The sequence below is a fragment of the Mobula hypostoma genome, chromosome 4 (assembly GCF_963921235.1).
Source record: "Mobula hypostoma chromosome 4, sMobHyp1.1, whole genome shotgun sequence".
Classification (NCBI taxonomy): Eukaryota; Metazoa; Chordata; class Chondrichthyes; order Myliobatiformes; family Myliobatidae; genus Mobula; species Mobula hypostoma.
The window spans coordinates 198110431-198127813 of NC_086100.1; the positions used below are offsets into that span (position 1 = coordinate 198110431).

The 17383-nt window shown below is 45.2% G+C and overlaps 1 protein-coding gene across 1 annotated transcript in view; it reads left to right on the forward strand.

Annotated features, from left to right (window-relative positions):
• The window catches only part of LOC134345861 (sideroflexin-5-like), a 271312-nt gene extending 254387 nt beyond the window's left edge, over positions 1–16925 (forward strand). The window contains exon 14 of the mRNA XM_063047176.1: positions 12140–16925. Coding sequence (XP_062903246.1) covers positions 12140–12217 — 78 coding nt within the window. The 3' untranslated portion in view covers positions 12218–16925. The remainder of the gene's footprint in view (positions 1–12139) is intronic.
• The last annotated feature ends 458 nt before the right edge of the window (positions 16926–17383 follow it).

Consider the following 17383-nt stretch of genomic DNA (forward strand, 5'->3'; position numbering starts at 1 on the left):
GTCAGAAAAGGCTCCCTTTAATCCCACTCTTTGCCTCCTACCAATCAGCCACTGCTTTATCCATGCTGGTATCTGTTCTGTAATACCATGGGTTCATAGTTTGTTAAGCAGCCTCGTGTATGACATATTGTCAAAGGCCTTCTGAATATCCAAGTACACAACAACAACTGATTCTCCTTTGTCTATCCTGCTTATTATTTCTTCAAAGAATTCCAACAAATTTGTCAGGCAAGATTTTCCCTTGAGTATTGTGTGCAGTTTTGGTCCCCTAATCTGAGGAAAGACATCTTTGCCATAGAGGGAGTACAAAGAAGGTTCACCAGATTGATTCCTGGGATGGCAGGACTTTCATATGAAGAAAGACTGGATGAACTGGGCTTGTACTCGTTGGAATTTAGAAGATTAAGGGGGGATCTGATTGAAACGTATAAGATCCTAAAGGGATTGGACAGGCTAGATGCAGGAAGGTTGTTCCCGATGTTGGGGAAGTCCAGAACGAGGGGTCACAGTTTGAGGATAGAGGGGAAGCCTTTTAGGACCGAGATTAGGAAGAACTTCTTCACACAGAGAGTGGTGAATCTGTGGAATTCTTTGCTACAGGAAACTGTTGAGGCCAGTTCATTGGCTATATTTAAGAGGGAGTTAGATATGGCCCTTGTGGCTACGGGGGTCAGGGGGTATGGAGGGAAGGCTGGGGCGGGGTTCTGAGTTGGATGATCAGCCATGATCATAATAAATGGCGGTGCAGGCTCAAAGGGCCGATTGGCCTACTCCTGCACCTATTTTCTATGTTTCTATGTTTCTATGAAAACCATGTTGACTACGGCCTATTTTATCATATACGCATCTCTAAGTACCTGAGATCTCATCTTTAATAATCAACTCAAATATCTGTCCAACCACTGAGGACAGACTAACTGGCCTATAGTTTCCTTTCTTCTGCCTCTTCTCTTCTTGAAGAGTGGAATGACATTTGCAGTTTTCTAGTTCTCTGGAACCATTCCAGAATATCATGATTCTTGAAAGATCATTACTAATGTCTCCACAATCTCTTCAGCCACCTCTTTCAGTACACCATCTGGTCCAGGTGACTTACCTATCTTCAGACCTTTCATTTTCTCAAGAACCTTCTCTCTAGTCATGGTAACTTCACACACTTCGAGACCCTTGATACCTGGAACTTCCACCATACTGCTGGTGTCTTCCACAGTGAAGACCGATGCAAAATACTTATTCAGTTTCAATGAGATATCCCCTCATGTTTCTAAACTCCAGTGAGTACAGGCACAGAGCCATCATACTCTCCTCATACATTAACCCTTTTATTCTCAGGATCATTCTCACGAACCTCCTCTTGACCCTCTCCCATGTCAATGTCTAGTTTGTAAACTTGACCACAATGCCATATTTCCTTCCACACACACACACAAAATGCTGGAGGAACTCAGCAGGCCAGGCAGCACCTATGTAAAAGAGTAAACAGTCACCATGTTGGGCTGAGAATTTTCATCAGATGGGTGTGTTTAAATGGATTTTGCTAAATAGGGTTTTTAATAGCAAGTAAGTGATTTAAGACAAAGCTCAGTCTTGATTTTTCACTTTTTCACCCGTCAGCCACAAATGGCAGGATTTCCCAGTGGCTACCCATTTCAATTTGACTTCCCATTACCGTGGCCTCATCTACTGCCACGATGAGGCCAAACTCAAAATGGACAAGCAACACCTCGTATTCTGCCTCCAATCGGGTGGTATGACCATCGATTTTTCTAACTTCCATGATTTCTCCCCCCCCCCCCCACCATTTTCTCTTTATCCATTCCCCATTCTGGTTCCCCTCTCACTCCTTCTCTTCTCCTCGCCAGTCCATCACCTCCCTCTGATTCCCCTCCCCCTTCCCTTTCTCCCATAGTCCACAGTCCTCTCAGATTTCACCTTTACCTTCTCCACCTATCCCCTCCCAGCCTCTTACTTCATAAACCGTCCCCCAACCATCTATTTTCCCCCTCACCTGACTTCACCTATCACCTGGTAACTTGTACTCCTTACCCTCTCCCCACCTTCTTATTCTGGCTTCTGCCTCCTTTCCATTCCAGTCCTGATGAAGAGTCTCGGCCCAGAATGCCAGCTGTTTATTCATTTGCATGGATGCTGCCTAACCTGCTGATTTCCTCCAGCATTTTGTGTGTGTTGTTCAGTTATAATCTATCTGTACCATGGAACAGGGTGGAGAGGGTAATGCAGCTCATTTTCTGAAGCAAAGAGATGCTTTTGCTTTTTATTTCTGATACATTTAATGAATAGTTCCACAGTAGTCATAGTCATAGTCATAGTTTATTGATCCCAGGGGAAATTGGTTTTCGTTACAGTTGCACCATAAATAATAAATAGTAATAGAACCATGAATAGTTAAATAGTAATATGTAAATTATGCTAGTAAATTATGAAATAAGTCCAGGACCAGCCTATTGGCTCAGGGTGTCTGACCCTCCAAGGGAGGAGTTGTAAAGTTTGATGGCTGCAGGCAGGAATGACTTCCTATGACGCTCTGTGCTGCATCTCGGTGGAATGAGTCTCTGGCTAAATGTACTCCTGTGCCCAACCAGTACATTATGTAGTGGATGGGAGACATTGTCCAAGATGGCATGCAACTTGGACAGCATCCTCTTTTCAGACACCACCGTGAGAGAGTCCAGTTCCATCCCCACAACATCACTGGCCTTACGAATGAGTTTGTTGGTTCTGTTGGTGTCTGCTACCCTCAGCCTGCTGCCCCAGCACACAACAGCAAACATGATAGCACTGGCCACCACAGACTCGTAGAACATCCTCAGCATCGTCCGGCAGATGTTAAAGGACCTCAGTCTCCTCAGGAAATAGAGACGGCTCTGACCCTTCTTGTAGACAGCCTCAGTGTTCTTTGACCAGTCCAGTTTATTGTCAATTCGTATCCCCAGGTATTTGTAATCCTCCACCATGTCCACACTGACCCCCTGGATGGAAACAAGGGTCACTGGTGCCTTAGCTCTCCTCAGGTCTACCACCAGCTCCTTAGTCTTTTTCACATTAAGCTGCAGATAATTCTGCTCACACCATGTGACAAAGTTTTCTACCGTAGTCCTGTACTCAGCCTCATCTCCCTTGCTGATGCATCCAACTATGGCAGTAGTTGGGGGGTTAATTTCAAGAGCCGCAAGGTTAGACTACACTTAGAAAATTGTGTTCAATTGTGTCACTTCATTATAGGAAGGATGAGGACGCTTTAGAGAGGGTGCGAAGGAAATTTATCAGGATGCTGTCTGGACTAGAGAGCATATTTTAAAGGGGTAGGTAGAGTGAGCTAGGGCTGTTCTCTCTGAGATGAAGGAGGACAAGAGGTGACTTGATAGAGGCATACAAAATGATACAATGATAGAAAGAGTGTGCATCCCAGGGCAGAAATGCCTAATATGAGGGATCAAAATTTTAAGGTGATTGGAGGAGTCTTATGCCTTGCCTTGCCTTACAAAGCGCGAAATGAAAGACTGTGTGGCGCGCCACTCCTCACACAGACAGTAGGTGGCCGTTGACTCACAAAGAGTTCATCCGCCCTCTGACAGGTTTTGTTTTTAGTCCTGCTGGATGCCTACACACCCTCCTCCCTGGTTAACCGAAGTGCACCGGGGGTAAGCCGGTTTAGTCGCCGACAACCCGACCCGAGACAGGCAGTACTGGGCTACGTGGTACCAGCAGCAAGGCAAGGCCCTGGCCTGACACAACGACTGAGTCGACGTAGTAGTAGTAGGAGGAGGATGTAAGAGGTAGGGTTTTTTACATGGAGAGTTTTAGGTGCATGAATTACCTACCAGGGGTGGTGGTAGGGCGCTGCTGGGTGATAAGATCTCTGAGGATCTATCCTGGATCCAACCGTGGAGAGCATTCTAACTGGTTGCATCACGGTCCGGTATCGAGGTGTTGCACAGGATCAGAGAAAGCTGCAGAAATGGGTAAACTCAGTCAGCTCCATCATGGGCACCAGCACCGCCCCCCCCCCCCAGCTCCTGGACATCATCAAGGGCAGATGCCTCAAAAAGGCAGCATCCATTATCAAGCATCCTCACCATCTAGGACATGCCCTCTTCTCACTGCTACCATCAGGGAGGAGGTACAGAAGCCTGAAGGCACACACTCAGCCATTTAGGAACGGCTTCTTCCCCTCTGCTATCTGATTTGTAAATGGACATTGAACCCATGAACACCACCTCACTATTTTGCTTTCATTTTTGAACTATGTATTTATTTTAACTTTACACACACACACACATATATATCTTTCTGTAATTTACAGATTACATTATTATGTATCATGACATACGTCAGTGATATTCAACCTGATTCTGATTCTGGTAGAGGCAGATACATTAGGGACATTTAAGAGACTCTTAGATAGGCAAATGGATGAAAGAAAAATGGAGCTCTATGTGGGAGAGAAAGGTTAGATTGATCTTGGAGTAGGTTAAAAACTCGGCACAACGCTGTACTGTGTTGTACCGTTTTATATTTTATCTTTTATTCAAATACAGGATTGCCAGCAAATGTAAAAGTCTTGCTCACACAATACAGGGACCAATGACTGAATGTCATATTCCCACATCTGCGGTGTGAGGATGGGGTGTGAGTAGAGGGAGGTGGAGGGGCTGCGATGGCCAATTAGTGCAATAATTACTGAGCTAGTCTCCCTGTGTGCTTTTTGGCATGGGGTGGGTGGGGAGGGGAACATGGTGACTCGTGGTTGTTATGGATACTTGTGATGAATATCAGCTTGACTCAGTTGATTCAAGATTCAGGATTGTTTAATGTCATTTCCTGTACGCAGTGTAAAGGAGAACAAAATCATTGTCAATCGGAGAGATTTGAGGATAGAAATTTAAGCGTATTATACAGGCCAGTACTTTCACCCAGAACACTGTGGTGTTGGGGTGCTTCTCTAGAGAATAAGTTTAAAGCTGACAGTCAAAGTTCAAAGTAAATTTATTTATTTATTTATTTATGTGTTGAAATACAGTGTGGAATAAGCCCTTCCAGCCCTTCAAGCTATGCCACCCCTCAATCCCTCAATTTATCCCTAGCCTAATCAAGGGACAGTTTGCAATGACCAATTAACCTTTGGACGGTGGGAGGAAACTGGAGCACTCGGAGGAAACCGACACGGTCAAGGGAAAATGTGTGAGCTCCTTACAGACAGTGGCAAGATTTGGTCACTTGTCAGTTGTCCTGTAAAGCATTGTGCTAACCACTCACTACCATGTTGCCCCACATTGTAGCTATTTGAAAATAAATTTATTATCGAAGTCCATTATGTCACCATACCCAATCTTGAGATTTGTTTCCTTGCAGTCATGCACAGTAAAAACAAGAATCAGTGAAAGCATCACACACAAGATGCTGCAAGAGCTCAGCAGGCCAGGCAGCATCAATGCAAAAAAGGACAGTTGGCGTTTCAGGCCAAGATTCTTCAGCGGGGCTGGAGGAAAAAGGTGACTCAGAGTTAGAAGGGAGGAGAGAAAGAAACACAAGATGATTGGTGAAACTGAGAGAGGGAAGGAGTGAAGTGAAGAACTGGGAAGTTGATGGGTGAAAGGGATACAGGGCTGGAGAAGGTGGAATCAAATAGGAGAGACCAGAAGGCCATGGAAGAAAGAAAAAGGGGGAGGAGCAGCAGCAAGAAGCGGCAGAGAGGGATAAAAGGATGGGAAACAGAGAAGGGGGAGCATTACCAGAAGTTTGGGAAATCGATGTTCATGTATCAGGTTGGAGGCTACCCAGAAGGAAAATAAGGTATTGCTCCTTCATCCTAAGTGCGGCCTCATTGTGATAGTAGAGGAGGCCATGGATGGGCATACCCAAATAGGAATGGGAAGTGGAATTAAAATGGGCGGCCACTGGGAGATCCCGCTTTTTCTGGCAGACGGAGCATAGGTGTTCAGCGAAACAGTATCCTAATCTACATCAGGTCTCACCGATATACAAGAGGCCACATCGGGAGCACCGGATATAGTAGATGACCCCTACAGGTGACGTGTTGCCTCACCTGGAAGGACTGTTTGCGGCCATAATTTTAGTTGAAACTTCGTGCAGTTATTGAGTCAAAGGGTTCAAAGGTTTCAAAAGTTTCAAAGGTACATTTAATGTCAGAGAAATGTATACAATATACATCCTGAAATTCCTTTTCTTCGCAACCATCCATGAAAACAGAGGAGTGCCCACAAGGAATAAATGACAGTTAAATGTTAGAACCCCACAGCACCCCCCCAGCTCCCCCTCCCACACGTAAGCCGCAGCAAAGCAACAATCCTCCCTCCTCCACCAGCAGAAAAAAACATCAGCTTACCCACCACCGAGCACTCAAGCGTGCAGCAAAACATCAGCAAAGACACAGACTTGTAGGACCCCAAAAACTACTCATTCACTCGGTATTTGACATACCACAGGCTCTCTCTTTCCCTAATAAGAGAAAAAGAGGTGTTTCTGTTTCACAGTGAGAGAGGAGATACACAGAACAGGAACAGATCATAAACACAAGAGATGCTGGAAATCCAGAGTAACACATACACAAAATGCAGGAGGATGGTTCATGGTCCAAAATGTCGTCTGCTTATTCCTCTCAACAGAGGCTGCCTGATCGGCTGAGTTTCTCCAGCATTTGTGTATGTTACTTCAGAAACAGGCCCTTTCACCCAACCGGTCCATGCCAACAAAGGTGCCCGTCTAAGCTAGTCCTATTTGCCCGAGTTAGGCCCACATCCCTCTGCACCTTTCTTATCCATGTACCTGCCCAAATGTTCTCTAAGGTAGCATTTCCCAACCTGGGCTCCACGGACCCCTCGGTTAACGGTAGGGGTCCGTAACTTAAGAAACATTGGGGTCCCCTGCTCCAATGTAATCCCTCAGCTTCCTATGCTCCAAGGAATATAGTCCCAACTCTTCCTGTAAATCAGCTCCTTGAATCCTGGAAATATTCTTCTTAATCTTCTTTACACTCTTCGTAATGTATTGACGTCTTTTCTACAACACGGCGACCAAAGCTGAACCCGGTATTCCAAATACCTGAAAAAGTTGTGCAACTTCATCATAACATCCCAACTTTTATACTCAGTGCCTTGACAAATGAAGGCCAGCATGCCAAATGCCTTCTTCACCACCTGGTCTACCTGTGACACCATTTTCAGTGAACTGTGTACTGTAGTTGTTCTCTAGGTCCCTCTGTTCTACAGCTCTCCTCAGGGCCCACAGTTCCCTCCGCACACACGCACATACACAGAAAATACACACACACACACACACACACACACACACTTACAAGGCAACTGAAGGAAGAGTTGAGGCTTTTACTGCTTCCTGTCTGTGGGAGAGGGAAGGGGGCTTTGGGGTCATGAAGTTTCTGTCATTTATTCTTTGGTTTTTTTTCTGTTTCATGGATGTCTACGAAGAGTAAGTATTTCAGATTATATACTGTATACATTCTCTGATATTAAATTGAACCATAGAACACGGTAGCGTAAGGGTTAGCGTAACACTATTACAGCACCGCAAGTTCAAATAGAGTTTGTACATTCTCCCCGTGACTACACGAGTTACCTCTAGCTGCTCCAGTTCTCTCCCACATTCTGAAGATGTCAGGGGTAAGTTTCTTACACAGAGAGTGGTGAGTGCGTGGAATGGGCTGCCGGCGACGGTGGAGGGGAGTTAGGTTTACAGTCCTGATGAAGAGTCTCGGTCCGAAACATCGACTGTACTCTTTTCCATAAATGCTACCTGACCTGCTGAGTTCCTCCAGCATTATGTGTGTGTGTTGCTTTGGATCTCCGGCATCTGCAGATTTTCTCTTGCTTGTGACAGGAGTTAGGGTTAGTAAGTTGTGGAACCAGAGGCGTAGCAACACTTGCAGGCTGCCCCTAGCACACCCTTGGGTTGTGTTGGCCATTGAGGCAAACGACACATTTCACTGTGTGTTTCGACGCACTACTAAAGCTAACCTTCGATCTTTATGGCTAATATTCTCTAATCCTGGCAGCACCCTGGCAAACTTCCTTTGCACCCAGTCACTGCTCCAGAACCTTGACCTCAATCCTTTTAGTCTGCTCACTAAAGAGCATTCCTTCCGTTTCCCTAGAATGACAAATTCTCATTTCACGTCTGTTTTTTTTTAATGCTGGTGGTGTTGAGATTGGTTGGCTTCCTGGTACGGCAGTGAGATTTTGGAGGAAGACTCCTCGGTTTCTGGGCACACTGATATTAACTTGCACAGAAAACCGTTGTTGCTAGCTGTCGTGAGGACAGACACCTGTGGAGCAGAGGCTGTTGTCGTGCTGAAACCACTCTCGTCTTTATTATGTGACTCATTAGGTACTGACTTGATTAACCTTTCATGTACTGTCTGCTCACTGCTGCGTTGACGGCTTGCCGAGAACTGAAAACAAACTGAATTAAAGAAACAAAAGCCCACTGCTTTACGCCTGGATCTGACTTGGTGACGGCGCTGCATTTTTTTTTTACAGATTTTCTTTCCTCTTCTCCAGACGGTGATGGCTCCTTGCTGGGGTACAGTTCCACCGATGCCAAATGCTCTCAGCTGCCTTGCCAGCAAACCATTCCTCACACACGCGCAAACAAAAATTTATATAGCACCTTTCGCAACCTCCTAATTTGGGGGAGAACTAGATACACTTAGTGGCTGCTTTATGAGGCACCTCCTGTACCCAATAAAGTAACCATTGGGTGTACGTTTGTGGTCTTCTGCGGCCGTAGCCCATCCACTTCAAGGTTCGATGTGCTGTGCATTCAGAGATGCTCTCCTATTGTAACGTGTAGATATCTAAGTTACTGTCACCTTTCTGTCAGCTTGAACCAGTCTGGCCATTCTCCTCTGACCTCTCTCATTAACAAAGCGTTTTCACCCTCATAAGTGTCGCTCACTGGATTTTTTTTTTGTTTTTTACATCATTCTCTGTAAACTCAAGAGACTGTTAAGCATGAAAATCCCAGGAGATCAGCAGTCTCTGAGATACTCAAACCACCCCGTCTGGCACCAACAATCATTCCACAGTCAAAGACATTTCTTCCCCATTCTGATGTTTGGTCTGAACAAGAACTGAACCTCTTGACCATGTCTGCAAGCTTTTATGCGTTGAGTTGCTGCCACATGATTGGATGACTGGATATTTGCATCAATGAGCAGGTGTACAGGTGTGCCTAATAAAGTTGCCTCCGGATGCATATTTCAGTATATCATATCTCACCTGGAACACACATGAAATATAATCATACTGAGAATTATCAGGTTCTGCAGGGGATTGTCAGAGTAAACAGTCAGCCCAAAGAACCAAGGATCCCTGAACAGCCTGAAATTCAAGCGCATGCCTCTTTAACAGGCGGGAGGAGAGAGAGCAGCGCACCACACGTGCGCAGCCCTCCAGTGAAAAATGATATCGTATCCGTTAAATAGGGGCCGTGGACAATTCTGATTTGATGGAGACGGACATGAAAGCACAGAGGAACATCTGAAGAAATTTCTGAAACGCTCGTTCACTGCTGTCGTTACTGCGCAGTCGGAAATCTTCCGGAGGGAAGGCCTCAAAATCCCCGGCTTTGCCTGCTGTTGGCGACCGAGATTGAGGTCAAATCGTTCGGACAGAGATGGCGCTCAGTACTCGGTGTCGGAGAGCTGACTTGGAGGCTCGAAGTTTTCGGATGACTCAGAGACGGATTGTGGTTGGGCATGGCAGGGAGAGTTTTTCTTCCTTCTCCCGCCTGCGTGAGATGTGGAATATTTGAGAAACTTTGAACTTTTTACTGTGCTCATGGACTTCTTCATCAAGTTATGGTATTGTTGCACTGTTGTAACTATATGTTATAATTATGTGGTTTTGTCAGTTTTTTCAGTCTTGGTCTGTCCTGTGTTTTGTGATATCACACCGGAGGAAATATTGTATCATTTCTTAATGCATGCATTACTAAATGACAATAAAAGAGGACTGCGTGTCTTCATAATCTAACTAGATCAAAGTGTACACCACACTCAAGGTGTGCTTTCAATAGCACCTTAGAGAGTTGTCCATCCGTTTGGCAATTAACACTGATATTCCATTTGCGTTTATAATTACTTACTGTACCTTTCCTGAAAATTTGCTTCATGTACAAGGACACTGAGATCTTCTGACCCCCTCCATGCTGTAGGTTTGCTCCACCTAATCAACGTTGCATTTTTTTGTCCTTCCCAGCAGACTAGATAACCAAACCTTTCGCTACATTGTACACAACCTTAAAATGCTGGAGGAACTCCTAAAATGCAGGCCTCCAGGGAAGAAATGTGATCTGAAGTGTCAAGTGGTTTGCTTGGATTTCCAGCATCTGCAGATTTTCTTTTGAATGTACACAGCCTGACAAATGTCTGCCCATTATCAACTCTTCAGGAGAACAGGGGTTAGAAAGCTCGCCAGTACCTCTACTTTGAGATTTGGTATGTCACCAAAGACGCTTGTAAATTTTCTACAGATGTACTGTGTAGAGCATTCTAGTTTAGATTTAACTTTATTGTCATTGTGCCGAGTACAGATACAAAGCCAATGAAATGCATTTAGCTTCAGACCAGAAATGCAAAGAATAGAGTTATTTACAAAATAACTGTGAATAAAAAAAGTTCTGCAGCACACAAGTATAAAAGTGCTGAGACAGTACAATACAGATGCAATACTGCTTAGCGTTGTGATGAGAGGTTCAGCGGTGACACAGCTGCTGTATCTGACTGGCTAACTGGCTGTATCGCTGTCTGGTGTGGGGGTGGGAGGCTACTGCACAGGATCAATATAAGCTGCAGAAAGTTATAAACTCGTGGCATTCTTCATTAGGGACCCCCATCATCCAGTACATGCCCTCTTCTCAGCGCTAACTTCCTCAATTTTCCCATCCCTTTTTGCACTATTTATTTAATTTAACTCTTTATATATATACTCTAATTATAGATTTTATAATATGTATTGCTGCCACAGAACAGCACATTTCATGGCAGGTGCCAGTGATATTAAACCTGATTCTGATTCTACAAGAGGCTAAAGGAATTCAACATGTCCCCTTTGACCCTCACAACTTTGTATTGATGCTTCATAGAAAGTTTCCGGTTCAGAGACATCACAGCTTGGTACGGCAATTCTTCTGCCCACGAGCACTGGAAACTGCAGAGAGTTGTGCACGCAGCTCAGCACATCACAGGAACCTGCCTCCCCTCCATGGACTCAGTCCACACTTCCCACTGCTTCAGTAAAGCACCAGATTTATCAAAGACCCCACCCACCCTGGAAATTCTCTCTTCTCTCCTCTCCCATTGGGCAGAAGATACAAAAGTCTGAAAGTACGACATTACTGGACTGCCCATTGTATCATGTACTACCTCAATGTATTGATGTAATGAAATGGAATGAACAACATATAAAACAAAGTTTTTCTCTCCAGCTCAGTATATGTCACAATGATAGATGGATTTACCAATTTAAACTTTGCCCCTTAAGGCTACATTACTGTTCAATATGATCACAGCTGATCTATTCCAGAGCTCAAGCCGGCACTCGTCATCATTAAGTACTCTGTTGAATGACGTGGACAGTCATGGTCTAATCACCATAATTGTTCTTGGCAAAATCTACAGAAGTGATTTGCCATTGCCTTCTTCTGGGCTGTGTCTTTACAAGACGGGTGACCCCAGCCATTATCAATACTCTTCAGAGACTGTCAGCCTGGAATCAGTGGTCACATAACCGGGACTCGTGATATGTACCAGCTGCTCATACGACCATCCACCACCTGCTCCCATGACTTCACATGATTCTGATGGGGCGGGTCTAATCAAGTGCTACACCTTGCCCAAGGGTAACCTGCAGGCTAGCGGAGGGAAGGAGTGCCTTACACCTCTTTCGGTAGAGACATATCTCCACCCTGCCATCCACTACACCACCGTTCAATATGATCGCAGCTGATCTACCCCAGACCCCAACTTGTCAGGACTGATCAGAGGACAAGAATGTATACTCAGGCAAGAAGGGCAGAAACATTTAGACTGCACTAAGACTATTGCCCTTGAATCTTCATCCCCTTTCATTGTATTTTGCAGATTGAAACTTCGAAACTGGAGCTGGAGATCCAATCAGCGACACAGAGCAAGACTGTCTTTTACAATAAGGGTTTGTGAGGATCTGTGATGATGCGATCTCTCAGGAAACGATCAATGAGCAACAAGAAAATCTGTTAATTATGACTGCTGATCACGGATAATTATTCAGTTCTTACCACTGTTTCCTTGTATAACATAACTAATTATCTGAAAATCAGCTTTACAAAATCAGACTGCATTGCCAATGTCTTATAACTGATTCTTCAACCAGGATCTGTTTTGCAAGTGAAATAGTTCCCCTGCCAGGTTGGGATATATGTGTGAGCTAGCATCTCGAAGACCACAGAAGTCCAAGATCTCATCCCTTAATTTACTGTCGATGATTAGAATCATAGAGCACTACAGTAGAGGAAGCACCCCTTTGGCCCATCTAGTCCATGCTGAAATATTGTTCTGTCCAATCCCATCAACCCGTACCTGGACTATAGCCCTCCATACCACTCCCATCTATGTACTTAACCAAACTTCTCTTAAACGTTAAAATTGAACACACATCCACCACCTCCATTAGCACCTCATTCCACACTCACACCACCCTCAGGTTCCTTTTAAGTATTTCACCTTTCACCCCTAACCTATCATCTCCATTTCTAGTCTCACCCAACCTCAGTAGAGAAAGCATGCTTGCGTTTACCATACTACACCTGTAATACTTTATTACACCTTAATCAAATCCCCTCTGCTCAATGGAACAAAGTCCTAACCTATTCAACCTCTCCCTGTAACTCAGATCCCCAAAGCTTGGCGACATCCTTGTCAATTTTTTCTGACTCTTTCAATCTTATTTCCATCTTTCCTGTAGGTAGGTGACCAAAACTGCACACAATACTCCAAATTAGGCATCACCAACATCTTATACAACTTCAACACAGCATCCCAACTCCTGTACTCAGTACTTTGATTTATGAAGACCAATGTGCCATAAGCTGTCTTTACAATCCTATCTGCTCATAATGCCGTTTTCAAGGAATTACGGATCTGTATTCCCAGATCACTTTGTTCTACCACACTCCTCACTTCCCTACTGCTCACTGTGTAACTCCTGTCCTGATTTGTCCTCCCAAAGTTGAACATCTCACGTTTGTCTGCATAAAATTCCATCGGCCATTTTTCAACTCATTTTCTAGCTGGTCCAGAACCTGCTGCAGGCCATGATAGCCTTCCTCGTTGTCCAATACACCCCCAATCTTGGTGTTATCCACAAATTTGCTGATCCAGTTTACCATGTTATCTGATGAATCTGCTACCATGTTCAGTTGTTAATCTAGTTCCCTCTTCTACTGACCTCATGTTCTGTCTGGCTAGCCTCCAACCTGCTGGCATGCCCACCAATTTCCCCAACTTCTGGTAATTTCTTCCCGCTCCTCCTTCCATCTTCTTCAATTCCCCACTCTGGCCTCTTACCACTTCTCACCTGCCTATCATCTCCCCCTGCCCTCCTCCTTCCCTTTCTCCCATGGTCCATAGTCCCCTCCTACTTGATTCCTTCTCCTCCAGCCTTTTACCTTTCTACCTATTACCTCCCAGCTTCTTACTTCATCCCCTTCCCCCACCCACCAGGTCTCACCTATCGCCTGCCAATTTGTACTCCTTTTCCTTCCCCCACCTACTTGTTCTGGCTTCTTCCCCCTTTCTTTCCAGCCCTGGCGAAGGGTCTCGGCCAAAACGTCAACTCTTTATTCCTTTCCATAGGTGCTGCCTGACCTACTGAGTTCCTCCAGCATGTTGTGTGTATATTACTCCCTTTCCACTCGTGGATTCCAGATCACTGTTCCCTGGACTAACACGAACAAATCTCTTCCTGCCCTTGATCCTCAAGCCACTGACATGAAACCTGTCTTCCCGACTGACCCCTACCCCGCCCCCGGTTTGGAATCCTTCTATTAAATCTCTCTTTCCCCCGTAGAACACTCAGGGGAACAAATGTGCCTTTTACAGTTGTACACCAATCACCGGACATCACAAGTGGCCTTTCTCATTGAGATTAGTTTATTAATTATATCACGCGTAGATCAAAACATACAGTGAAATATGTTATTTATGTCACAGTCTGAGGATGTGCTGGGGGCAGCCACAAGGTTTGTCACGCTTGCAGCACCAACAGAGCATCCCCACAACTCACTAACCCTAATCCGTATGTCTTTGGAATGTGGGAGGAAACCAGAGCACCCGGAGGAAACCCACATGGTCATGGGGAGAATGTACAAACTCCTTACAGACAATAGCTGGAATTACACCCTGATGACAATTGCTTACCGCTGCGTTACCATGCAGCATAATATGAGTTTGGCGTATAATACTGTTACCTGATTGGACGGTTTCTCAGGCTTGGTACGGGACACCTGCCCTCTTGTCCAAGTGAATGAGCCTAGATCTGTCAATCATTTCCCCGCTGACATGGTGGATACCCATGCCCAATGTGTATTTTAATGGTTAAGCACGCATTGACTACACAGGTGTGCCCAATCAGAACTTCACACTCGCGGTTGGACCGCACTTGGAGCATTGTGAGCAGTTTTGGGCCTCTTATCTAAGAAGAGATGTGCTGGAATTGGGGAGAGGCCAGAGGAGGTTCATAAGAATGAGTCTGGGAATTAAAGGTTTAACAGTTGAGGAATGTTTGCTCGCTCTGGGCCTGTACTTACTGCAGTTTACAAGCTTGGGGGCAGGGGTGCAATCTCATTGAAACCCATCGAACATTGAAAGGTCTTGACAGAGTGGATGTGGAGAGGATGTTTCCTACAGTGGGGGAGTCTAGGACCAGAGGGCACAGATAGAGTGGATGTGGAGAGGATGTTTCCTACGGTGGGGGAGTCTAGGACCAGAGGGCACAGATAGAGTGGATGTGGAGAGGATGTTTCCTATAATGGGAGAGTCTGGGACCCTATCCCTAATGCGAGGGCACAGATAGAGTGGATGTGGAGAGGATGTTTCCGATGGTGGGAGAGTCTAGGACCAGGGGGCACAGATAGAGTGGATGTGGAGAGGATGTTTCCGATGGTGGGGGAGTCTAGGACCAGAGGGCACAGCCTCAGAATGGAGGCTTCCTTTTAGAACAGAGATGAGGAGGAATTTCTTTAGCCAGAGGGTGATGAATCTGTGGAATTCATTGCCACGGGCGGCTGTGGAGGCCAGGTGACTGAGTATATTTAAGCGGAGGTTGACAGGTTCTTAGTTACACAGAGCATCAAAGGTTACGTGGAGAAGGCAGGAGAATGGAGCTGAGAGGGAAAATAAATCAGGAATGGTGCAGCAGACTCGATGGGATGAATGGCCTAATTGTGCTCCTGTGTCTTATGGTCTTATCACCCTGAACCATCCGCCAACATTCTCTGTTTCCTCTCAGAGGCGGAAGCAGGCCTTAGAGCAGCTTCAGGTTCTCATCGCAGCACGAGCTATTGGATCTGGAACAGAAGGGGCGAGAGAGGCAGCCGGGAGATGCAGATGATTGCACAAATTGATTATAACACTCATCTCCTTGATTCTCAGTTCCTGTCACCTCTCCTGATTCTTTTTGCATTGTGGTGTATGACCAACACCTCCCTCTGCACTATCGAGCAGTCAGATCAGCAAAGTCAGGAAATGGTGAACATCTCGATCTTTCTTTTTCCCCATACTGCCACTCAGCCAACATTTTGTGGCATTGATTATCCCTCTCCCCATCCCTCAGTGATCCCTCACACCATCCCTCAGTGATCCCCCTCCCCTAGCTCCCTGTGTCACTGACTGTGTCGCCACTGATGTTAATCCAGATCCCTCACAGTATCCGTCAGTAACCCCTCTCCTCCAGCACCCTGTGTCACTGACTGTATCCCTGCTAATGTTAATTCAGCTCCCTGAATGGCTCACTCCACAATTCCTCTCTCAAAGAATCAGAAATGGCTCCCATCTGTTACAATTAACTATCCTATTAGCTAATGAAAAGTTAATAAAGTTGGTTACAGCCATGGAAGGTGTGTTCACAACAGGCCGTGTCAGACTGTTAATCCATCTGCAGCTCTTTCACTCTGTTCTCAAAAGAGAGATTAAAAAATAACCTGCTTCTAAAAATAAAAGCGAAGATCATTGGGTTTCCAACACGGGGCTCTGATCTTGGAAGAATATTACCCTATCCTCAACTCAACCATGCTGCCATCTTTTGTAAAGCCTTACCTGTAGGCTGTTTGTTTTAAGTTCATCAGACTAAAAGACATGAGACAGAATTAGGCCATTTGGCCCATCAGATCTGCTCCGTCTTTCCAAATGGGCTGACATAATATCCCTCTCAACCCCATTCCCCTGCCTTCTCTCCATAACTGTTGACACCCCAACTGATTAAGAACCTGATTATCAACCACCGCTTTAAATATACTCAATGACTTGGCCTGCACAGCCATGGGTGGCAATGAATTCCACAGATTCACCACACTCTACCTGAAGAAATTCTTCCCCATTTTTGTTCAAAAGGGATATCTCTCTATTCTGAGGCTGTGCCCTCTGGTCCTAAACTCACCCGTCCCCTCTATATTGAAACATCCTCTCCACATTCTCTCTATCCAGACCTTTTATATTCGATTCATTTTTCAATGTTCAATTTGATTGTTTTTGGACAAAGTTTCTATTACATCAAGTGATGCATTAACTCAGGAGAAATTAAATGAATCTCTGACAATGTAAATTAAATGTTTAAACTAATATTTACAATGAAATGTCTTAAAATTAATAAATATGTCTGCATTCACTATTACTAATCTTAGCACAGTAAATGGCAAAATCTCACATACACACACACACAAAACACAAGCTCACAAACACTCGCACGTACACGCACATAATGCACGCTCACAAACACACACACAAAACACATGCACAAATACTCACATGTACACACACATAACGCACGCTCACAAACACACACACACACACACACAACACGCTCACAAACACACACACATAACGCACACACACACACACACACACACACACACACGCACACACGCACACACACACGTACACACATGTACCTCCATGTCTGATTTCCCACTGGGACTGGTGAAGGACTGAATGGCTGAAGGTGTTGGCGGGAGCCAGGCAATGGCTGCTCGATCAGTAGTCAGGAGAATCACACACTGTCACGGGGGAGAGCAACGTCTCCACTTTGATGCAATGTAAAAATCACTGATTTGTCACGAGTGGACACACCGT